Below are 25,425 nucleotides of genomic sequence, written 5' to 3'. Positions count from 1 at the left end.
ATTTCCACTTCACCGGAAAAGTTGAGGGGTAGCGGGTGCTACCCCTCCCATTAAAGTAAGTCCGCCCCTGCCCCCCGGCCGCTGTCGTTTTCTCGGTTAATAGGGTTTCGTGATTTTTATCCGAAATATTTTTTAGGTATTGAGCATGGTCACCCCCAATGTATTTCTCCAAAAATTTACCGGTCACCACTGAATTTTTTTATTTTTTTTATAATATCCCAGCATTTTTTTATATAAAACCTCGCATTTTTCTAAACAAATGCTAGTCAAATATTAAAAGTTTTGCTTATACAAAACTCAAACTTGAAGGGGGCTATTTGTGACATCCGTCAAAATCGTTTGTATAACATCAAAATCATATATTTTTTGTATAATATCTCATTTGTTTGTATTCGTTTATGATCAGTTTATCATGTAAACCGGCCCGTTTTGTAAACCGAAACTTATGATATAATCAAAATGATGGTTTTATGTTACAATATTGTTTTACACTTGTGGGGTCTTGAAAACATCCTTTTCGGTACTTAAAACGCGTTAAAATCACTTAAAACGAACTTTGGGGGCCAAAACTGCCATTTTTGAAACATTTGAAAAATCCACCAGCCACCCCACTGCGCTACGCGATGGGGGAGACCATTGAGGTCGCCCGGTGCGACGGTTCCCAGACCAGACCAGCAAAACATGTTTGTTTGTTGGTTCTATTGTCCATTAAATCCGAGTTTTAACCAATAAATCATTTGTTTAACCCCTCTAAGCTCTTCCTATAAATACCCAACCCTTTCCCACATTAATCCCTGCTCATAAACTATTTCCTTACTCAAATTCGAAGATCATACAAGGTTATTTTCATGTTTATGTCGGGTTTGACTTTCAAAGTCAAACTGTTGAAGTTTTTCATTTTTGTTTGCTTAACTTAGTGTAAATCAATCTTGAATCATATGGCACAACATATATATATAATATACACCCCTTTTTACCTTTGGTGGTTACTTTTCCGGCATCGGTTGGTTAAGTTTCGGGCCTCGTAAGGCAAGGCTACATGGAGGACTTTCGTGGTCTTTGTTATATATTTTCCGCATATAACCATCTAACTTTATTATTGCTTACTAACCATGCTTAACTTATGCTCATCTTGCTTATTTATTAAGTTCCATGGTTATGGGTTTGAAGAGACTAGCCTCGGTTTAACCGTAAATAGCTCCAAACCGTAAACCAAACTTTATTTACTAGTTTTGTTAAATAATTGTTTTAAACATGCTTTATGTTGGATTTAAGTTTCTAAAATCATTATTATAAGTTCTTTGGTTATGGGTTTGTAGATTATAACCTCGGCCGTAACCCGAAACTAGATCCGAACCAAAAACCGAACTTCGTTTAAAGACTTTATTGTTAACTTTTTGGATGTAAAACTTAAGTTTCGTTATTTATAAGTTATTATACAAGTTCTTTAATATTTAGGCATGTGGAAACCATCTATGAACTTCTTGTGAGATGGAAACCGAACTAAACTGATTTTCACTCGCTTAAGACACACAAGTGTGTTTTTAGCTATCAACACTTGTATATTTATTTAAAAATACTTTACAAACTAATTTTAAATATTTTATTAAAATACTTGGAATGTTGAATCCAACTTGATCTTATAACAAAGTTTGGACCGACAAAACCGAACACTCGCTTAACGTGCGTTGTTAGTTCTAAAACAATAGAACTACGTACTTGGTTAAGTGTTAATATATTTTTATGAGTTATCTCATAACATTTAATCTTTTGGAAAGTTGACTTTGGGTTTGACCAATTATCAAGACCCGAACCAACAACCCGGACACTCGTTAAAAACCCGTTTTAGTATCTATATTCCAAAGGGACTTGCATTCTTGCATTTTTTTCCCACTTTATTACTTAACATAGGTTGAGTAAATATTAAGGTTAGATACTTTAACCCGGTTTCGAGCAAACTTACATTTTTAAATGGTTATTATTATAATTTTTTAGATAGTTACATTTTAAACTTTAAACTTTAATTGTTTACATTTCTTATCTTTTATTTTAAAGCTTTCGTTAAGCAACCTTTCTAATTCAAGGCTTTTTTTTTATTTAGGCTTTGCTCGTTAGACTCGTCCTTCCGTTTTCCCGCCGTTTTACTGACTAAGTTTTATGTTTGAACGTGAGTACTTTCATACCCCGTTTTTCCATCTTTCGTTTTGGGTGTGACATTTCATACTCATCCAAACTAAATTCTTTATACTTGGGTCTTAAACCACAAACGTGATTGTATACTTTAATTAAATAAATGCTCGATTTGGTGTTCTATGCTTACATGCTCATGTGTTTATGTGTTTACTGCTTTTGGTTGGTTGATCTAAAAATCCTAGACTATTTGGCATCCTCTTATAGCAAGGTGTCGTTAATGTATTCTTATTAATGATAACTATAAATCCTATACTATTTGGCATCCTCTTATAGCAAGGTGTCGCTAACGTATTTCTATTAGCGATCTCATCTCTTTATCCAAATTATTGCTATTTATTTATTGTTTCGTATACATGATTGTGGCTTTCCTTATTATATACATATATGCTCAAAACTATGAATTGCTCACCAACATTTGTGTTTATAAACTTTATTTTATGAAATGTTACATGTTTGCATTTAGGTTGATATTGGGAGCTTGAAGAAAACGTCATAAATACCTTTAGGATATTAGCAAAATGAACAATATATTTATTTGCTATATTTTTTGATGATTATTGTATGAACAAGTATGTTATGTGACGTTATGATTTTGTGAAATTAAATGAGTTGTTAAATACTGTCGCTTTAAATAGAGTCATGCGCTTATGTGCAATTTGTCGCATCCCGGCATGTTCCGCCGCCTTTGGTATCAGAGTCGTGACTATAGGATAGGTGGTTAGACATAACGACCTAGTATAGTATGCTTTAGGGTCCTATACGTGCGCTTATACGTGTTTACTCTATTTTGATTGTTCATTTCGCATGTTTATTTATAAACTTGTTTAAAATTCACCAATATCATAAATGTTCACATACACACACTTTCATAGTATGCTCAAGGTATCCTTACCTTAAAACGCTAAAGTTAGATTTCATTGTGTTTTATAGATTACAAGTCTAACTTGGATCACGTTGTTTAAAATCCTTAAAGGTTGCATTTATATTGGGTTTGTATCCATTATAGAAAACGAGACACTATGAAACGACCATTTGACAAAAATATTCCAAGAATCGAAGGTGATTTACTTACCTGGGATGGTTGAATTGTAGTGGTCGTTTTCTAGGCCAACGAACCGTGTTATATATGTCAATACTTTAAGTAGTCGAATCTGAGCGTTCCGGTCGTCATCCTAATTTTCGGTGTTAAAACAATAGAACCACGGTGGTTCGTGGACTAGTGTTTTGACATGACGTTGTATCTCCGTTTTATTATGTCTTATTATCGTTATTTGAGTCGAAAACATGAAAAAGACGCGGTGGTACGTGCACATGTTTGGACTCCAACGTGGTGTTTTTAAAAAATATATATATATATATATTTTTAGTTCGGAATAACAAATCATGGTGGTTCATAAAATCTCAAATTTTCATGCTTTAACATCTCGAAATCATTTACGTTTTGTTTACGAATTGTTATTTATATACATAGTTTTATATTTTTTTAACACTAACATCTCCTCCTCACTAACTCTAGGATTCACAATTAAAAAACATTGAAGCTTTATTTTACTTTTATACACCCTCATATTCATTATTTTTACCTCAAACTTATCTCATTCCTTTATAATTTTTTAGCATGCCTCCGGTAAGCCGTCACTCGCGCAAGAACTCCAACCGATGTATGGCTGATTTCATCGTCAAGCAAATGGCCGCTATGATTCCCGAACTTGTAACCCAAGTCCAAGCTACCCAACCTCCACCTGTTGTTGCACCCATTGAACCCAAACCCGCATCTTACCTGTTTAAGCAATTTACAAGTGTTAACCATACCGAATTTTTTGGAACCAACTATTGTGACCACTTTGTTGCAATGGTTCAAATCGATTGAGAGTGTGTTCCTACACAGCGAGTGCCCCGATGCAAAAAAGACAAATTTCGGCTCTTACATGGTGGGGTAGTGTCATGCACCTCCAAGGATCGGAAACGGCTAAGGCTCTTCCATGGTCCGATCTCAAGGCACTCATGATGAAGAAATTCTGTCCTAAACAGGAGCTCCAAAAGCTCGAGGAAGAATTTTGGAACCTCAAGCAAGATAGTGGTGATAATGCCGCTTATTCACTACGTTTCCAAGAGCTGAGCATCCTCTTCCCTCACTTGGTTACCCCTACCGAACGTGAACTTGACAAATACATTGGGGGCCTACCAATGCAAATCCGGGACTCAGTAATGAGTAGCAAACCCGTGAACCTTGAGGACACTATCACTCTAGCCGGTGCGCTATCATAAAACCATGTGAAAGTGGGTACACTAAACCTCAAGAAGTCAACTGAGAAAGCCAAGCCAGGACCCGCACCACAAGCCAAAGTTGACCCACCACCTCAAGCCATTAACTACTCAAACTCTTCCCGCCACAACAACAACAACAACAAAGAGAAGCCCAAAACCAATCACCGAAACTTTGCTGTTACCTAACCTCAACCACAACAACAAACCCAAGCTTCATCACAAACCCGAAGACCTTACACCGGTACTTACCCACTTTGCAACAACTGCCAACTTCACCACCCCTCACACGTGCCTTGTCGCCATTGTACCATTTGTAACCGTTTGGGTCATCTCAACACTACATGCCGATCCGCACAACGAACCCAAACTAACCAACCAAGAACCATCCCCCAAAATTCCCAAAACCGATATACACCCTACCCACCAAACCAACCTCAACAACCCCGAGCTTGCTTTAACTGTGGTGATCCTAACCATTTCCAAAACAATTGCCCACGCCTAGCTTATGCCAACCAAGCCCAAACCATGACTGTACCCTACTACCAAACCCAAGCTTACCAAGTACAAACCTACCAACCCCAACTTCCCCAACTCAATGCACCCCTCATCCAACCCGTGCAAGCCATTCAAGCACCACCTCCTCCTCCACCGCAAGTAACTCAAGGAAACCATGGCAATAAAGGGCGAGCTTTCATGATGAACACAAATCAAGCTCAAGTGGCAAACGATATTGTGAATGGTATGTTTTGGTGAACCATCATTTGGCTTTTATTTTATTTGATATTGGTGCCGATAGAAGTTTTATTTCTTTGAAATTTGAGTCTAAACTTGCTATGCCTCGAACCAAGCTTTCCCGACTGTTTTCTGTTGAAGTCGCTAATGGCAATTCTATCACCATCAATTCTGTCGTCCGCGATTGTACTCTCATCCTTTCTAATCATAAATTCTCCATCGATCTCATCCGATGCAAATGGGAAGTTTCGATGTCATAGTAGGCACAGATTGGTTATCTTTGCACCGTGCCGAAGTCGTTTGCTTCGATAAATACATTCACATTCCGTTCGTTAACGGTAAAATTCTTAAAGTCTTCGACAAAGCAACTTCTAGAAGGCTTAATCTCATGTTGTGCTCCCAATCGCAAAAATACTTACGTCAAAAGTATGTTCCGTTCCTAACTCTCGCGGTGGTAAAAGACAAAAAGGAAAAGAAAATCCAAGATATTTCTATTGTTCGCGATTTCCTCGACGTCTTTCCCGATGATGTCTCTGGTCTTCCACATGTTCGTCCGATTGAATTCCGAATCGATCTTGTGCCCGGCGCAATGCCCGTGGCCAAGACTCCTAATCTTTTAGCCCCGTCGGAAACGCAAGAATTGTCGAACCAACTCGAAGAACTTTCCGATAAAGGTTTCATTCGTCCAAGCTCTTCTCCTTGGGGCGCTCCCGTTCTCTTCGTGTAAAAGAATGATGGTTCGTTTCGTATGTGCACCGATTATCGAGAGCTTAACAAACCCACCATTAAAAATCGATATCCCTTTCCACGAAGCGATGATCTTTTCGACCAACTTCAAGGCGCAACTTGTTTCTCAAAAATCGATTTTCGATCAGTTTATCATCAATTGCGCGTTCGTGAAGAAGACATCCCAAAAACCACTTTCCGAACTCGATATGGACATTTCGAACTTTTGGTCATACCCTTTGGGTTAACCAACGCACCCGCGATATTTACGGATCTCATGAACCGCGTTTGCAAACCAATTCTTGATAAATTCGTTATTGTCTTTATTGATGACATTCTGATATTTTCTAAGACCAAAGCCGAACATGAGCATCATTTGTGTTCCATTCTCGAGCTCCTTAGAAACGAACGACTCTACGCCAAATTCTCCGAATGTGAATTTTGGCTCGAGGAAGTTCAATTTTTGGGACATATCGTAAACGACAAAGGTATTCATGTTGATCCCACTAAAATTGAGGCCGTTAAGGATTGGAAAACTCCAACGACTCCACGGAAATTCGATCATTCCTTGGTTTGGCCGGATATTATCGGCGTTTCATTCGAAACTTTTCCAAGATCTCTTTGCATCTTACCTCCCTTACTCATAAAGGAAAACCCTTAGATTGGGGTTTGAAACAAGAGGAAGCTTTTCATACTCTCACGGACATGCTTTGCAATGCTCCTTTTCTAACCCTTCCCGATGGAAACGACGGTTTCATTGTATTTTGCGATGCATCCCATCAAGGCCTTGGTTGTGTTTTCATGCAACGAGGTCAAGTCATCGCTTACGCATCAAGGAAACTAAAGGTAAACGAGAAGAATTATACGACTCACGATCTCGAACTTGGTGCCGTCATTTTCGCTCTCAAAATCTGGAGACATTACCTTTATGGTACAAAATGTGTGGTTTTTACCGATCATAAAAGCCTTCAATATATATTTGACCAAAAATATCTCAACATGAGACAACGACGATGGGCCGAATTACTTAGTGATTACGATTGCGAGATTCACTACCATCTCGGTAAAGCGAATGTTGTCGCTTACGCCCTAAGTCGAAAGGTTAATGTTAAATCCGTTCTGCTTTTAAGCGTTGTGGTTCAAACCGATTTTCAAATCCGTATCTTTCAAGCTCAGCGTACCTCCGTTGAAGAAGGTAACATGTACACGAAATGTCGTGTGGAGCCGAACTCCAACTCGAAACCAAACCCGATGGTCTTTTGTACTTTCTCAATCATTTGTGGGATCCCAATCGCGATGATCTTCGTACTTGTATACTCGACGAAGCTCACAATTCGCGGTATTCTATTCATCCCGGTGCGGATAAGATGTATTTCGATCTTCGTGCTACCTTTTGGTGGTCGGGTATGAAAAAGTACGTAGCGTTGTTTGTATCTAAATGTATTACTTGCTCAAAAGTTAAAGCCGAACATCAAAGACCATTTGGTATACTCGAGCAACCACCGATTCCCGTTTGGAAATGGAAAGACATTGCTATGGACTTTATCACTAAACTACCCAACACCCGAAAAGGATATGATAGTATTTGGGTGATTATCGATCGTTTAACCAAGTTTGCTCATTTCATTCCGGTCCGCGAGAAGTATTCTGTCGAGCAGCTTGCTCAAATCTATATTCGGGAAATTGTGTGCCGACACGGTTGGTCATTGTCTATCATCTCCGATCGCGATGCTCGTTTTACCTCTCATATTTGGCGATCTCTTCAAGAAACTTTGGGAACACGTCTCGAACTTAGCACCGCTTAGCCGAGGGTAATCTCCATATACCTCTGGGACTTTTCATCCGACTTTGGGAACTTGTCGGTGTTCATCCGACTTTTCATGTTTCGAATCATAAAAAGTGCTTAGCCGAGGGTAATCTCCATATACCTCTTGACGAAGTACATGTCGATGAGTCGATGATCTTGTTTGAACGACCCGTTGAGATCATGGATCGCTACGAGAAGAAAACCAAGCGTAGTCGTATTCGTTTAGTCAAAGTTCGATGGGAATCACGGCGCGGTGTGGAAGTCACTTGGGAACGAGAAGACACAATGAAAGAGAAGTGTCCACACTTGTTTGCATTGTCATCTTCGTCTTAATTTTGGGACGAAATTTCTTAAAGTAGGGGATACTGTGACATTCGTCAAAATTGGGTCCCGTTTGTACTCGTTTGTATTCGTTTATGACCCGTTTATCATGTAAACCGACCCAATTTGTAAACCGAAACTTATGATATAATCAAAATTATGGTTTTTATGTTACAATATTGTTTTACACTTGTTGGGTCTTCGGGCCTTAAAACGCGTTAAAATCACTTAAAACGAACTTCGGGGGCCAAAACTGCCATTTTTGAAACATTTGAAAAATCCACCAGCCGCCCCATCGCGCTACACGATGGGGGGAGGCCATTGAGGTCGCGCAGCGCGACGGTGCCCAGACCAGACCTGCAAATCATGTTTGTTTGTTGGTTCCATTGTCCATTAAATCCGAGTTTCAACCAATAAATCATTTGTTTAACCCCTCTAAGCTCTTCCTATAAATACCCAACCCTTTCCCACATTAATCCCTGCTCATAAAATTTTTCATTACTCAAATTCAAAGATCATATAAGGTTATTTTCATGTTGATGTCGGGTTTGACTTTCAAAGTCAAACTGTTGAAGTTTTTCATTTTTGTTTGCGTAACTTAGTCTAAATCAATACTTGAATCATATGGCACAACATATATATAATATACACCCCTTGTTACCTTTGGTGGTTACTTTTCCTGCTTCGGTTGGTTAAGTTTCGGGCCTCGTAAGGCAAGGCTACATGGAGGACTTTCGTGGTCTTTGTTATATATTTTTCGCATCTAAACATCTAACTTTGTTATTGCTTACTAAACATGCTTAACTTATTCTCATATTACTTATTTATTAAGTTCCATGGTTATGGTTTTGAAGAGACTAGCCTCGGTTTAACCGTAAATAGCTCCAAACCGTAAACCGAACTTTGTTTACTAGTTTTGTTAAATAATTGTTTAAACATGCTTTATGTTGGAATTAAGTTTCTAAAATCATTATTATAAGTTCTTTGGTTATGGGTTTGTAGATTATAACCTCGGCAGTAACCCGAAACTAGATCCGAACCGAAAACCGAACTTTCGTTTAAAGACTTTATTGTTAACTTTTTGGATGTAAAATTTAAGTTTCATCATTTATAAGTTATTATACAAGTTCTTCGATATTTGGGCATGTGGAAACCATCTATGAACTTCTTGTGAGATGGAAACCGAACCAAACCGAACTAAACCGATTTTCACTCGCTTAAGACACACAAGTGTGTTTTTAGCTATCAAGACTTGTATATTTATTTAAAAATACTTTACAAACTTATTTTAAATATTTTATTAAAGTACTTGGAATGTTGAATCCAACTTGATCTTATAACAAAATTTGGACCGACAAAATCGAACACTCGCTTAACGTGCGTTGTTAGTTCTAAAACAATAGAACTACATACTTGGTTAAGTGTTAATATATTTTTATGAGTTCTCTCATAATATTTAATCTTTTGGAAAGTTGACTTTGGGTTTGACCAATTATCAAGACCCGAACCAACAACCCGAACACTCGATAAAAACCCGTTTTAGTATCTATATTCCAAATGAACTTGCATTCTTGCATTTTTACCCACCTTATTACTTAACATAGGTTGAGTAAATAGTTAGGTTAGATACTTTAACCCGGTTTCGAGCAAACTTACATTTTTAAAGGGTTATTATTATAATTTTTAGATAGTTACATTTTAAACCTTAAACTTTAATTGTTTACATTTCTTATCTTTTATTTTAAAGCTTTCGTTAAGCAACCTTTCTAATTTAAGGTTTTTACCTTTATTTAGGCTTTGCTCGTTAGACTCGTCCTTCCGTTTTCCCGCCGTTTAACTGACCAAGTTTTATGTTTGAACGTGAGTACTTTCATACCCCGTTTTTCCATCTTTCGTTTTGGGGGTGACATTTCATACTCATCCAAACTAAATTCTTTATACTTGGGTCTTAAACCACAAACGTTATTGTATACTTTACTTAAATAAATGCTCGATTTGGTGTTCTATGCTTACATGCTCATGTGTTTATGTGTTTACTGCTTTTGGTTGGTTGATCTAAAAATCCTAGACTATTTGGCATCCCCTTATAGCAATGTGTCGTTAATGTATTCTTATTAATGATAACTATAAATCCTATACTATTTGGCATCCCCTTATAGCAAGGTGTCGCTAACGTATTTCTATTAGCGATCTCATCTCTTTATCCAAATTATTGCTATTTATTTATTGTTTCGTATACATGATTGTGGCTTTCCTTATTATATACATATATGCTCAAAACTATGAATTGCTCACCAACATTTGTGTTTATAAACTTTATTTTATGAAATGTTACATGTTTGCATTTAGGTTGATATTGGGAGCTTGAAGAAAACGTCATAAATATCGTTAGGATATTAGCAAAATGAACAATATATTTATTTGCTATATTTTTTGATGATTATTGTATGAACAAGTATGTTATGTGACGTTATGATTTTGTGAAATTAAATGAGTTGTTAAATATTGTCGCTTTAAATAGTGTCATGCGCTTATGGGCAATCCGTCGCATCCCGGCATGTTCCGCCGCCTTTGGTCGGGGTGTGACACTATTTATAACAATAATAAACTTGTTTAAACAACAACAAAAAAAAAGAACGGGATTGCCATCGGGTTAGGGTTTGAAAATCATCCATCATTCATTCAGCACAGAACTCAAAGTCATTGTCTCACTGGAGACCACCGGCCACCGCTAAGCATACACCGTCGTCCGCCGTTGTCAGCCACCACCCTGGAGACCACTGGCCACAACACACAGGAAAACACCTTCAACCTTGGACACCACACACACCGCAGTATCGAGTACTCTCGCATTATCATGAATATGTTAGGTCTTTCTTAGTTAAAAAAATTATCTAGTTTTTTTTTTTAATTTTTTTAAGAACAATCATTTGAATGAATGAAGAAAAATTAGATATTTAGATTTCATATTGTTCGGCCTGTATGACCCGAAACTCTGGACTGACCTGAATCGCCCACCCCACACGAACCAAGTTGCTAAACCGAAAATTTTTAGGTCCGTGACTTCGGTGACCGCTGTGACTAAACCCAAACTTCGCCACTGCTTTATGGTATCGTTTAGTCCCGCTTGTTTCTGTGTTTTAATTGTCATTTGAACCTTATTCCATCTTCTTACTAGTTTTTGAAAGATAGTTTTAATTACCAGTAAAAGAAAAGGATATTATTAATCAACTCCACCTCACCAACTATAAGCTACCGTAATAGCCAAATTTGGAAGAAAAGAACAACACACAAAAACCATCCAAAAGCCGTCCAAGCACAAATGCACAAAGAATATACTTTTCACACCAAGAAAAGAAGGCTGACCTTGCATAAAAAACTCAGCCAAATGGCCGCCTAACACATTGAAATAAACTCATCGCCCCATCATTTTCAAACCCCAACAAACCTATCTCCAAATGCCCCAAACCAATAATAAATTGCATCACAACAAGTTCAACAAAACCATTGAAAATGCAGTCCAAAGACGAGCTCAGGTTCCACCATTTCAGCCACGATCATTCCCTAGACTACACCAAACTAAAGCCCCACCATGACGCCATTTGCTCCGGCTGCCAACACCCCATCGCCCCGGGAAAGTTCTACTACCGGTGCAAATTATGCGGTTTTTACCTTCATCAAGTATGCTTTAGTATGCCCGAAAATGTCACTCATCCGTCCGACCCGAACCACAACCTCACCCTTGAAACATTCCCTACACCTTCCAGAGTTCCCATTACATGCAAAAGTTGTGAAAACCCTATCAAGGGTTTTTACTACCGTTGTTCCAAATGTATAGATTATTACCATACTTTATGTTTAGCCGCGCCTTTGTCGATGAAAACCCCTTTGCATCGACACTCGCTTAACATCGAATTCGTACCAGTTTACGATTCCAGTGTGATTTGTGTGATAAGCCTAGTTACAGTGGATGGGTGTACCATTGTAATTTATGTGAATTTGATGCTCATCTTTCATGTGTTCTTACTAATAAAGGATTGGCTCAGCCGACTGATGATCATCCGGTTCCAGTGACGGGTTCTACGAGGGGTAATCAGCGACAAGATGAGTTGATGGAGTTGCTAACAAGGAGTTCTAATCTACCACACAATCAAGATCTATCCATGCAAAGTTTTCAGCTTAGCGAAGCGTGTTTCTCGATAGATTTTCAGAACTCGTTGATCGGGAACGGTGGTGGTAAGATGCAGGCGGGTTCGGGGGATATTGTTGGGATTCCGGAAGAGAAGAGGATGTATGGAGGTGTGGATGATAGTGAAGGTTTTGAAGAGGAGTCTAAGAGGTTGGAGAAGGGTAGAGGTTCGAGTTATAGTCGGGAGTCGATGTCAGTGTCTTCGAGTGTGATCGGGTCTCATATTTGGTCGGAACTGGAGCAAGCTACCGAGAAAAGGAATTCAAAGGCTGGAGATAAACGAGATGAAATGGACACGGTAAGTCATCATACCAATCAGTGCAAAATGTTTTTTTTTTTTCCTTTTTTAAATGGATCGGATATGAAACTGGTCGCCTTAATAGTTCACTGGTTATACCGGTCAGATCAGCCGAACTAGATTAAAAAAATAAATATGTCATAAATGATTTAAAAATAAACATTATAGTATTAAAAAAAAAGTCAAATAAAATATATCATCACTCTTTTGGGTCAATATTCATAAACAATGAATCCTTAAATATTTATGCTAAATAAATTAATAAATGATACTTTATAAGAAAAAAATTAAATTCCTTTTCAAATTGGGTCAAACCACCCGGACCTATATTTTTCGGTCTGAGCTTTAGCCAGCGGGTTCGAATACACACAACTGAACTAGTTATAAGTCTGGTTTCTGATTCGACCTATTGGTACAGTCCGGTTCTAAATGTATTGGAAATTTTATATCACTTTTTTATATAAGTTTTGAAGCGTTAACATATTGAAATATCATATAATATCTTTTAGCAAATATGTAATTATATTAATTAACATGATATCCTATTGTTTTTTAGAGGAGACCGAGTTCAAGTTTGCCAAAGTTCATGTGTTGCTTCAACATCGGGAAGATTATGTCATGAGGCCGGTAGGCAATTACTTTAAGGATTTAATTTGGTGATATATATATATATATATATATATATATATGTAATAATATTTGAAAATTTGTTTCTCACGGGTTTTATGCAACTGGTTCCTATATATCAACCCGATTATTTTTAATGTATATAGTATTTAATATACATGATTTATTTCAAATATATACATCATATAACTTGCTAACAAGCTTGAAAGTTGAAACCCAAGAGTATGCCAGATAATCAACGGGTTGTTACCCGATAGATCTTTGGCAGGTTTTAGGCTGGGTTTGAGACAAACTTTTACAATTAAGTTAAAGGTTAGGATTGCCTAAACCCGTCCCAAAACCAAAAATTATCATCCCTATTGGTGTTAATTTGATGTGATCTTTTAATTTCGTGTTATACTGAAAAAATCCATGCAAAATTAAGTAGACTTTGTATCACTTTATGGGCTGAATGTTAGATTAATTAGTGGGCCACCTGATACTATAAAATTCATGCAAAATAGACTCTTTTTTTTAATAAATTTTTTATTAACATTTAACACAAATCAAATTACATCTGGATAATGGGTAAGCGAGCAACAAGCTGCGCCGCTATCTCCTTTTGGATCGTAAAGCCTATTCTACTAAATATAAATCCTTGGTTCCTCGGGCTCTGCGAGTCACTGTGGACCACCTTCTGCACCCGCTCAAAAAAGCGAACCGTCTCGGGAGCTAGGGATCCAAATGTGTCAAAGGCAAATGGAATGAACACATGCTGATTCTCCAAACACGCTGTCTCATGCTTAGCAACCTTCCTAGATTCCGCCCTAAAAACCGTCTGTCTGGGAACGAAGCCACTGTCTCTCAGCCCCACCAATGGGGACACCCCAGTGAGGTCGACACACGCATGCTTACCCCCTGTCCAACCAAACACAAGAACGTCCGCAGGACGCAGTGTAGATCTTCCCTCTCTCGGATCAGTCAGAAAGTTAACAGGTGCCTCTTTTTGGGCCGAGATCCTAGCACGCCTAAGCACATCCCATAACACATCTCTAACCCAGTCGTGACGATACTTGAACCCCGGCAATTCCTTACAGTGAAGGGCATGCTCACCAAATTTATCCAAACAGGCTTTTTTACAAATTGGGCATGATTCGTCTTGAGGGAAAATAGGAATCATGAGCCGGTATTTAAGGATGGCTCTGTAATCAACTGCCGACATCCGTTGCCCAAGACCTTCAATGGGCACAACAGTCAAAAAATCTTGGGCATGAGCCCCCTTGAGACAAGCAAAAACTGTCTTTTGTCTCGGAGTCATATCAAATCGCTCCTCCAAATCATGTATGTGTTTAACATAAAGAGCACTCGCCAATGTTTGTTGAGGTTTCTTGGGGGCGGTGTCCTTATCAGTAAAACCGTCTAGATCAACGTCCGGAAGAGTTGTTCCAATATTACAAAGTGCAAGGGAGTAGTCAGAATCTACCCCCATAACATCAGCCCTTCGCAAGATGTGATCCTGCAATTTCCACGACTGGGCCCTGGAAGCCACAAAGACATATGCAGAGACATCCTCAGCCGAGAAAATTCCTAAGCCGCCGCAACGCATAGGAAAGGAAGCCAACCTCCACTGGAGGTCCCAAAATATTGTCCCCAAAATAGACTTTGAGTTTAATTCGGGCCATAATAAATAATAATTGCAGCCCATGCCACGTCATAAATTCAGCTTATGCGTATGGGCTTTTCATTACATTTGGTTAATGTTAACAAATGATCTAGAAGACCAAATTAATTAATCTAGATTATTTTCCAACACATATCTCCAGTTCTCCACCAGAGATTCATTAGTTTCGTATACATCTTCTAATGAAAGTCCAAGGCTTCGAAACTTTTATAAGGTATATGACTGTATGAGAATCAGAGAAAGCTTTGGGCTTGACTTTATATATGTAGCCAAATTCGCACTATTTGTTGAAGTTGATCCAATATGAAACCTAGAAAGAACCTAAAGGTATGATCTTCATGTAAAGATAAAGTTTAAACGTAAGTGAGATTAAGAAATTTTGTGTACGTGTTACTTTGTTTTTAACAAAATATGTTGCCAGGTTTGTTTTTGGTTTAATGCTTCTCTAGGTAATTACACGTGGCTGAGTTGATTTATAAGACTATACACGAAGTTTCTTAACTTGTATATAAAGCCTTTCTTTTTATGTGGATGTACTTGTGGTTGTAAAAGTTGCATGAGTTAGTCATTTGAAAAAAAATAATAACTCATGGTTATAAAATTCTTGATAGTAAAACGTAAATGAACACACAAACTTTTATTACTTGAAAAAGAAGTTACATTTGCTCAAAATACAGATTCTTCAACACGTATATTTGATCATGCGCGCGCACACACACATTTTCTTATTATTCAAAACCAGGAGAAGATGCCTAGTTAGATGAGATGTCAATGGCCTTAACCTCCGGCTTCTTGATTTCATGCTTAGGCACAGTCACAGTCAGCACTCCATTCTTCATCTTCGCTTTCACCTCTTCAACCTTCGCATTCTCCGGCAACCTGAACCTCCTGAGGAATTTGCCGGAGCTCCTCTCCACACGGTGCCACTTGTCGTTCTTCTCCTCTTTCTCCTTGCTCCTCTCTCCACTTATCTTCAATACTCTATCCTCTTCCAACTCCACCTTCACCTCCTCTTTCTTCAACCCTGGAAGATCAGCCTTGAATACGTGAGCTTCTGGTGTCTCCTTCCAGTCAATCTGTGCGTTTGCAAAAGCCGAGGTTTCGCGGGCGGAAGAAGGAATGATGTCGGAAATGGAGGTGTTGAAGAAGGGATCCCACGTGTCCAAAGAGAAAGGATCAAAGACGTTGGTTCGACGACCACCGAAGAAGCTTGGAATGATCGACATGATTGTTTTTGAAAACAAGATTGATTGATAAATGTAAATGTAGGCTGTAGTTAGAATGAATTGAGAGTTTTGTTGATTTGATGATGGAAGTAAGTGTTGGATGATGGTGTTATTTATAGGTGAAGGAAGATTGTTATGGGGTTGTGGAGACACTTCATGCTAGAGGTTTCTGGCACTTTGTGGGCCTTTATGTTGAAAAAGATATTGTTGTATACTCATAACTTTACTTTATTGCATCTCTTCTAGACTTGTGAACTTCATTGTTCATTATTCTCTTACGTCTCCAAGCCTTCTCAATCCTTCTATTTTATAATCTGTTTATAGAAACTCTTTCAATAATAATGGATTTTTAAATATTTATTTAAAACAATATTTATAATTAAGTTAGCATTGTTTGACAAGAGACCTGACTAGGTGAGATGTATTTATTTCTAAAACTTACATGTAAAAAAAGCTTCATTAATAATTTAAAATTAGTTTTTTAGTTAAGTAAATAAAATAGTCTTTAACCGATTCAAAGGTATATTAATGAAACTATTAAGAGAATATCCTATATCCTACAAGCACCATCATATTACAAATTTCATCAAATGGTAAAATCATGTTGTGTGATTTAAGTGTAGATGGGTTTAACCTTAGACTAACTTTATTGACGACCAAAATTAGATAGGAATGTGTAAATGGTATCGGGTATCAGTACCAAATTGGTCTTAAACCGGAACTGTCAGTACCAATTCACTGCTCACTTTTTGAGGTTTTAGGATCAGTACAGTACCGATATTTTATCAATTCAATACTCTGGAACCATCTTCCATTATTTCATACCAAAGACTACCTACATGTTTTAAGATATTCAATCTTTTAGATAAGGCATTATTTTCTTTACGAAAATAGTTATTGAAAAATATTTTAAGATGTTTAATAATGCTTTTCGATGTTGAAACTATGTAATGTTTTAAAAATGCTAAATAATATATTTTTTATCATTGTTTTTTTTTTGTATTTTATTTATTTAAACAAAATTAAAAGCAAAATTAGTTATTAGAACGGATACAAACAATTGAATGTTAAAGTAAATGGTTATTTGAAAAAATAAAAAATAAATTCTTTTCATATTTAAAAATATTTTTTAGAACTGCGAGTTTCATGTGTGTTTAAGGTTATCGTACTTTCCAAATTAGAGAGTCTTGTTGTCTCATTCTGGTCAGACTATGTTGTCTTAATCGAGTTCACGTTGGTTAAGAGTTTGGCTTGGGCGTTCCCCCGAAAACCATATTGCCGGCTGCCACTTGACAGTTATTGTACCGTCACAAGAGCATAACTCTCTAGCGTAATACATTTAACATTCGTTGCGCCTTAAGTGCATAAATAGAAAATTACCAAGATAGATAAATTTAACCATTTATTTGAAAATAATATTAAATATGAACTTTTAGTGTACAACATCATTGACAATTTCATATTTGGCTAATCATAGGTCACCACATATGCTTAATAGGTTAAGAAGGCAAAGGCTTAGTCCACGACACTGAAATTGATAATTAAAATGCCAGTGGTACCCCCCCCCCCCCTAGCAAACCAGGAGTTGATACGTGTCACCTATAGGATAAACTTACCCTACAAATGCATTTTCTTAGCCATATGTCTTGTATGCTTGGAAGAAACATGTTGGCTAAGCCTATCTCCTCTTAACCTCGCCAAGAAGAGCAAGGCGGAGCCACCTTCTATGGGTTGGGTTTATGGAACACATTGGTTTCAAACAACTCTGTAGAGGCAATGAATCATTTTTGAATGAACTAACGATAATTATATGAGTGACCCAAGTTCAAGAGTGTTATAGTAATAAATACCATTTTCACTAGGTTTAGAGGTCATTATAAGGTCGAATCCTAGGAGCCCTACTTTTTTTAAAACTTTTTTTAAACACAAAAATTGGAACAAGGAAATCATTCAAATGAATTTTCCATTACCAAGTTATGAATAAGGGTGTGTTTGTTTACGTATGGATGGGATCTGAATGGGCCAAAAGTTTGATTCGCTCAGACATAGGAATGTTTGGTTCCTCACAACGCCAAATCTGAATGGCTGAATGAAGCTCTTAGCCATTCAGATAAAAAATATCGTTATGTGGAAATTTGCCATAGTTACCCTCTTCTCTCTTGCGACTTCATTACGCTCGCCATCTCCTCTTCGCCTGCTCCATTAAGTTTTGTTTCTATCGATTTGATTCATCTACACTTGAACCACTGATTCAATTATGCCAAAAAATATTAATTGATTGTGATATGGACGAAGGAGAATTGTGGAGGAGGCAGTGGTAATGCGGTGAAGAAGCTAGTAGAGTATGATGCAAAGTATTGAGAAATTAAAACCCTTTGTTTTGAAACCCTAGCTCATTGTTTTGCCCTACTTTTCAAAATTATTTAAATTCGGCAATTTTTTTGCAATTAGTGTTGATTTGTTGTAATTACTCTTATGTTTTAAGAAATTGCAATTAGTCTAATGCAATATTGTCATAATGTAACTTCCCGACTTATGGCCTAGGCGTGTGACCAATAGTTGGTACTTGTAGTGTAAATATATCAGATTTTAGCGGAAGTCTTTAATTTATAATAAAATATTAATATATTTTTGAAACGATACTTTAATTGTAAAACATTCATTTATAATAATAATATTTATTTGAAAAGCTTTTCGGGTAATAAATACCCGCGTGTTTAATTTATAAACATGTTTAATTTTTATAAATCATATCATTTACAATCTTTTAATTTAAAACTAAGTCATCTCTACCTTGCGAGCGTCTATCTCCTTGAATGACTCTAATTTCTTGCTACATGTACTAACTTTTATTTCCTGTAACATGCGGGAAAAATACGTCAGCTATATGCTGTTAAATCGTTAATTCTAAAAACATTTTGTAAATATTTCTCTACTTGACAAGATAGTTTTCTGGAACACACTCAGCAGAAACGTCTATTATTTCTGGGATTTGTTCCACTTGCCATACACACACAATTTTGGTTCTCCGGGAGCTGATACCCATTGGAGAACTTTTATTATGATCTCTAGTATGCGGCCTCGTAGCCTTGATTGATACACTAGATTAATTATGTTTGGATCCAGACACATGTGTACTCGGTCTGAGTTTTGTTTTTATTCTCTATCTTGTATTATAATAGGGATCATGTAATCCCAAAATCTTTATTTGACTGTCTTTGTTTAAGATAAACAACCCGTTTATCTTGACTGAATAAGGTTTAACGTATTCACCTGTGACTGTCTGTTCTGAATGATGTGGTGATCTCGTTTGAAAACCTTTGCGAATGAATGAATGATTGAATGATTGACCTATAATAAAATAGGTTTATATAAATACCCGGATTGTCTCTTAATCCGGCTACAGACCTTTAGTCTGGTTTTGATAGCTTAAACCTTAATTAATCATTTGTATAAAATACTTTGGACATTAATCTTTTCTCTTTATTTGCTAATCATGTGCTATGTTTCTTTTTCAAGAAGAAATGTCTATGATATGTTTCTTCTTCAAGAAGAAACGTCTTTTTGTCTATAACCTTTGTATATAAAATCTCATGTTTCTTAATTATAAAGAAACACTATTTTTAACTATACCTCTTATAGGTAAAACTTATCTTTTTTACTCTTGAAGAAATATTATTTTAATTATATCCCCATGTATATGAATACTTATATTTCTTAACCATAAAGAAGTTATGTTTTAGTTATAACATTTGTTTATATAACATTTTGTATTTCTTTAATTATAAAGAAATCTTATTTTATTATTATCTTTTATTTTGATCAAGGTCTAGGCTATACCCTGACTAGGGTCTAAGCCTTGAGATAATAATATTTTATTTGGACAGAACTCCTACCTTGCTTAGCTTACTATTTTCTTAGATTCTCGGGCAGCACTTCGACGCTTGCACGTATTTTGAGAATCTTGATTAACAACTCCTCGGCACGCAAATCGAGGAAACGTTCGAGGGTCGCCGGGTCATGCACGTATTTCGAGGCAGAATGTCGGGTTATCTCGGGTCGGCACAATTTATGAGGTCGTCACACGTCACGAGGCCGGCACGCAAAACGAGGTGCGCCGGTCGTCGAGATTGTCGGCACGAACTTCGAGGTGTCGTCGGTATATGGTGCGGATTACGAGGTTATTATTTTCGGGTCGGTGGCACGGAAACCGAGGTAGAGAGAGTAATTCTAGAGAGAAAAAATATTTCTAGAGAGAGAGTTGGGTGGTGTGATGGAAATGAGCTATGAACCGTCCTATTTATAGCTGAAATCTGGTCCTATCGCGAGACGTTTCCATCGCGTATCGCGATGTCTTCTTGGCTATGCCCATCGTGTATCGCGATGGGTTAATAAATCAGAGTTTTTTATTTTTATTTTTAAACCCCTTTACTTTTACTAACTTGTCATTTTTGGATCGAAATTTTTAGGGATGTTACACATAAATATATCAAAATTAATTTGAGCATGTGGAATCAAGGTTTCGGTTTCTCAGCAGCCATGCATATGTCAAAATTATTGTTTAATATCTGAAGAGTTTTGGCTTGGAATGGCAGTTACATCAAATATGTTGGTTTTCTGTTTTTTCTTCATTGTTTTTATTTGTATTATGGAGTCTTTGATATGTTTAAGGTGCTTACTAAATGTTTTAAGATAATGTTTGCAACCCAAATAAATGAATTTGAAACGGAAACGTACTTCCGATTCAAGGCTCGAGTTTGGACGCTATAACTAAATAAGCTTTGTTTAAGGGTTGGCTCGAGCTTAATAAAGCTCGGCTTATTTTGAGTTTTTTATTGATTCGATCTCAAGTTGCTCGTTTGCACCCATTTTCATATTTCGTTTATAACTTGCATATCCTAGATTTCCAATAATTAAATATACAAAACACAAAGTCTTGTCCAAAATCAATAAAGTAATCCAAGGGAAAACTTGCATGAAATTGTGAATGTTGTATTGAATGTAAATTGATCTAATGTATATGATATGTAGTAAAACTTATGTGAGTGTTCAAATTTGATGCATGCTTTTATTTGCAATTGGCATAATCGAGTTGAGGTTCAGGGACATTCAACTATATTGTTAATTAGTTTTAATGTGTGAATTTACAATTAGCCTTTATTTATCTGGTTAATATGTTTAGATTTGTTCACTATGTAGGGTTTCGAGATAATAAGTGTATTTCCATCTCATCACGATAGAGCTGCAATTTCCTTCATGGATCTCATCACGTAATCGAGTTGAGGTTCAGGGTCATTCACGTATATTCTCTCTCTTTTTTGTTCTTTTTTTGGAATCAATCTAGATTCAAGTGCTTATAATTATAATAATTTTGTTTCAGAATTCAAATGCATGAATCACTGATTCACTGCATGTATGACACTTGAGCCAACAAAAATTATATGTTTTGAGTAATTGTAATATTTGTATTTAATTTGTGATTAAGAATTCATACAACGTGTTGACAGTTATGACCTGGAATGTCTTATAATAAATTTTTGATAGGTGGAAACAAGGGTTAGATTATTCAGTAAAGAGAAGAGACCAATATCGGTTATCTTATAATATGCTTTTGCATTTATAGCACCAGTGTCTTTCTGTTTAGTGAATGCAAATAGAATTATGGCATGAGATTGATAGTAGAAAGACAATATGTTCAATATTCCTGTGATGATGACAATGCCTTTTTCTATTCCTGGTGATCAACTTGCAAGTAACAAATGGAATTTACAGGTTTTCATTTTGTAATATTTTGTTTGTTTGTGACAGTGGTAAGGCTTTAATAGTAACCTTTTGTTGTTTGTGATAGTGTGAATGCTCAAAAAATCAAAAATTTGTTTGTTGTTTGCTAGCTTCAAAATACTGGAGTTGTTAAGTCATATGTGATATGTTGCTTAGATTCACGAGCTTAACCGGAGTTGGTGGTATTTTGTTAATGGGGGCGCATGGTACTCAATCATGCGGACATATTTTTAGCTTAGAAATACATTAGAGACCTGTTCTTTAGATGTTATATACGTAGTTTTTCTACTTTTTTTGTTCCTTTACATGGAATTAATTCCAAGTCTACCATGCATGTTGTTTTTGAATAGCTAATGTTACCAAGTAGGTTAACATTGTATCTCTATTTGAGGTTTGCTAACAGCTTGGGATGTAAAATTCTATAGCAGATGTTAGCCTTCTACAATAATAGAACTCTATTACAATTCAGTTAAACACATCCAAATTAAATTTTGTTTCTAAAGTCTAAACTGCCTGTGCAACACGCGGGTTGAAAAAACTAGTTTTATATATATATATATATATATATATATATATATATCATAAATGGTGTTATGTTTATTTGGTCAAGTTTTGTTCTTTGTAAGGATTACCCTTTATACAAACGAGTCATGTCAAAATTTTCTAAAATATGTTGTTAAGAGCTCTGACTAAACATATATATTTCATTCAGCACAAAATAGTTAAGGGGTAAAATAGTCATTCTACACATTCATTCAGATGTCTAGCCAAACAATACTTACTGGCTCGGACTCTCTTAATCATTTAGACCTCTTATTGGTTCAGCACTTGTCAAACAACCCCTTAGTGACCAAAGTGCTAACAAGGTTCAAAACTTCAAACTATGAATGTGTGTAGGATGGGTTTTCTAATTAAAGCAAGTTTACTTCTATTATTCATTGTATTCTTTTTCTTACATAATGCATATTCGGGTCCTAATTGCTCTTGTTTAATAACATTCGAAGGGCACACAACGTGCACTTTAATAGTTTCGTTTTGTTAAAACTTGAATCTCAACATATATGTAATTTTGTGTATATAAATTTTGAATATGTGATTCAGTTTTGTAAAAACTTGAATTTTAGAACTAATGAAATGAAAATTTTAATGTTTGGTTGTTAAAGATTTGACATGACCCAACCCGAAAATTTTAGCGTTGGAATTTGAGAAATTTAATCACTGAAAATATTTGAACCTATAGTATAAAAAAGTCATTGGTGATTTGATGCACCACTAAAAGAGAAGTTGGATTACCAACGTGTTTTTTCTTAGCCTATAAGAGTCAATTAAGGAAATACATTCGTAGGCTAAACTTTCCTGGTTGGTTTGAAACCGGTTACCGGTCCCATCATTTATATATGATTTTCAGCACAAAAAAAGATCGGCCAAGGTTTAGGCTCCTTAGCCTACTTAGCATATGTAGTGACTTCTTATTGATTAAATTTCCAAAATGTCTATGGTCTTTTAGACTAAAATACCATTATATTGAAGTAAAAAAAGTAAAAGAAAGAAAACTACTTGTTGAAAATATCTGTTTAAATAATTTTTCCCTAACTAAACATGTTCATTGGGTATCTTTGGTTTACACTAGATGATTTAGCCTCAAGGCCCACATGAATCCATAGGCCTTGATAAATATATACCAGCCCAATTGTTAAAGCCAAGTCCAAATACATAACAAGTTAACAACCCAGTTAACCGTCGAGGTCTTCAGGTTCAGGTCCAGGTCCTTGTAAAATAGCTTTTAAATTAAATAACGATTTAAGGTTGAGAACTTCAGGAGTTGTGAGGGTTATGGAAAATTAACAAAAACGAGCACTCGATTTAATTTCCATACTTCTTATAGTAGTATAGATTACTTTTGGACTCCAAAGGTCGGATACAGATAAACTTCTCAACAGATTCTCTATCCTATCTTTTTTCTTTGTTTTCATTATAGGATAACACGATGATTAGAAATCCTTTACTTTTTTCAACCCAATCGCTCTTTTGATTTTGGAAATTTTTTTATCAATATACTGTTTCTTATAAACATACTTCTCCATTATGGAATGGAGGATGGTAATATTTAGGATTCATTAAAAAATCAAGAATACATTCCTGAGAGAAAGCCTTCCCGTATTGGACACTAATATTTTTTTAACGTCTAATTAGATCGGATAATCATTCAAATTGAAGATTTTACAACTCTAACTTCTAAATTATGCATAAACCATAACACCACGCATTTGTTTAAGAACTTAAGATATAATCTTTAGACAGCAATTATTTTTTACATTCGGTTATATAGATTTTATATAAAACTATGTTTAGTAATATAGCCATGGATTCTTGTATTTTGTGGCTTTTACGATGTAGAACTTGTGTGTACCTTGGAAGCTTCCAGATCGCGTCTTCCTGCAGTCTCTCGAAACTCACCGATCCTTCCTTATAAAATAAAAGAATACTCCAGAAATCCCCAACACTATCTCTATCTATATAAGCCCAACAATCCTTTTACCAACCCAGAAGCTGAAATCGATAGATAACAAATATTTACTCACATACACACATTCAAACAACCAAAAATGGCGATAAAGACGAGCATTCTCTTCGTTTTAACAGCAATGGCGTTGATGACGATCATCGGCTTAATTCCCACAAAAACAGAGGCTCTGATCCCTTACATTAACAGACCACCTCTATGGGACATGATGACTGAAGACCCATTCAAGATCCCTGAACAAAACCCACTCAACAACATCGCTTCTAAAGACCTCGACACTATCAACCTGGCACGCGAAGGAGACATCGGGCCATCACGTGATCTCCCTGGACGTCCCCGGGATGAAGAGAGATGACATTAAGATAGAGGTCGAAGACAACCGCCTGTTGCGAGTCAGCGGAGAGAGGGTGACAGGTGGCACCGGGCGGAGAGGACCAGTGGCAAGTTCTGGAGGCAGTTTAGGCTTCCGGCGAACGCGGATATGGAGAAGGTAATGGCGCACCTAGAAGACGGCGTGTTGAAGATCATGGTGCCTAAGTTGGCTCAGGTCAAGAAGCACTCCAAGGTTATTGATATTATGGAGCAAGGGACCACCTCTGGTGGTGAGGATATTAAGGCAACCAAGGCTACTGCTTGAATAGTTGAATCTCATCGTGACATACGACGTTTGTTGGTACTTGTCTTGGGGTTGTTTTTATTTTTGTTTTTGATGATGTATCTTGCATTTGCATTATAAAAAGGTGGTGGTAATAATATACAGCTTTTACAATTAAGTGTTGGTGTATTTTTTTACCCGTTAGAAACCCTAACAAATATTTACTTTAGAGCAATTCCGATAGCTCATCTATCTTTATAATTACACCATAAATCGTGTTTCTTCAAATTTATTCATCTCTTAAAAATTTTATTTTCCCTCCACTCATAACCTCTTACAACCCTATAAAAAATTTAGAGATCTCTCTCGTGGTATTTTAGTGGAGCTGTTGTGAATGCTCTTATATGGTTTATATTATTTTAGAGGTACTTCACTCATGCATTATATATAGATATATATTACAACTTAAATTAAAATT

The 25,425-nt window shown here is 36.4% G+C and overlaps 2 protein-coding genes and 1 pseudogene across 2 annotated transcripts; 2 read left to right on the top strand and 1 right to left on the bottom strand.

The window, feature by feature from the left end:
- Positions 1–11,286: 11,286 nt before the first annotated feature.
- LOC143583640 (uncharacterized) lies at positions 11,287–13,172 on the top strand. Its single transcript, XM_077065887.1, has 2 exons — positions 11,287–12,534; positions 13,091–13,172. The coding sequence occupies exons 1-2, from the start codon at positions 12,160–12,162 to the stop codon at positions 13,154–13,156; spliced, it is 441 nt and encodes a 146-aa protein (XP_076922002.1). The 5' UTR covers positions 11,287–12,159; the 3' UTR covers positions 13,157–13,172.
- A 2,270-nt stretch (positions 13,173–15,442) lies between these two features.
- On the bottom strand, positions 15,443–16,288 carry LOC143583639 (17.8 kDa class I heat shock protein-like). Its single transcript, XM_077065886.1, has one exon. The coding sequence runs from the start codon at positions 16,045–16,047 to the stop codon at positions 15,574–15,576; it is 474 nt and encodes a 157-aa protein (XP_076922001.1). The 5' UTR covers positions 16,048–16,288; the 3' UTR covers positions 15,443–15,573.
- Positions 16,289–24,429: 8,141 nt separating this feature from the next.
- LOC143583638 (22.7 kDa class IV heat shock protein-like) lies at positions 24,430–25,054 on the top strand (annotated as a pseudogene).
- The last annotated feature ends 371 nt before the right edge of the window (positions 25,055–25,425 follow it).

Source organism: Bidens hawaiensis, unplaced genomic scaffold (genome assembly GCF_021521415.1).
Source record: "Bidens hawaiensis isolate Kalapana, Puna unplaced genomic scaffold, B.hawaiensis_p1.1 tig00032475_1, whole genome shotgun sequence".
NCBI lineage: Eukaryota > Viridiplantae > Streptophyta > Magnoliopsida > Asterales > Asteraceae > Bidens > Bidens hawaiensis.
The sequence above is the reverse complement of the archived record's forward strand: the minus strand, read 5'-3'. Positions and strand labels throughout refer to the sequence as shown.

What these genes read in the sequence shown, in the direction of transcription:
- LOC143583639 (XM_077065886.1), bottom strand. Translation starts at nt 16,047, where the DNA reads ATGTCGATCATTCCAAGCTTCTTCGGTGGTCGTCGAACCAACGTCTTT.
- LOC143583640 (XM_077065887.1), top strand. Translation starts at nt 12,160, where the DNA reads ATGGAGTTGCTAACAAGGAGTTCTAATCTACCACACAATCAAGATCTA. An exon ending in AACGAGATGAAATGGACACG is followed by an intron (nt 12,535 to 13,090) that starts GTAAGTCATCAT and finishes ATTGTTTTTTAG; the next exon opens with AGGAGACCGAGTTCAAGTTT.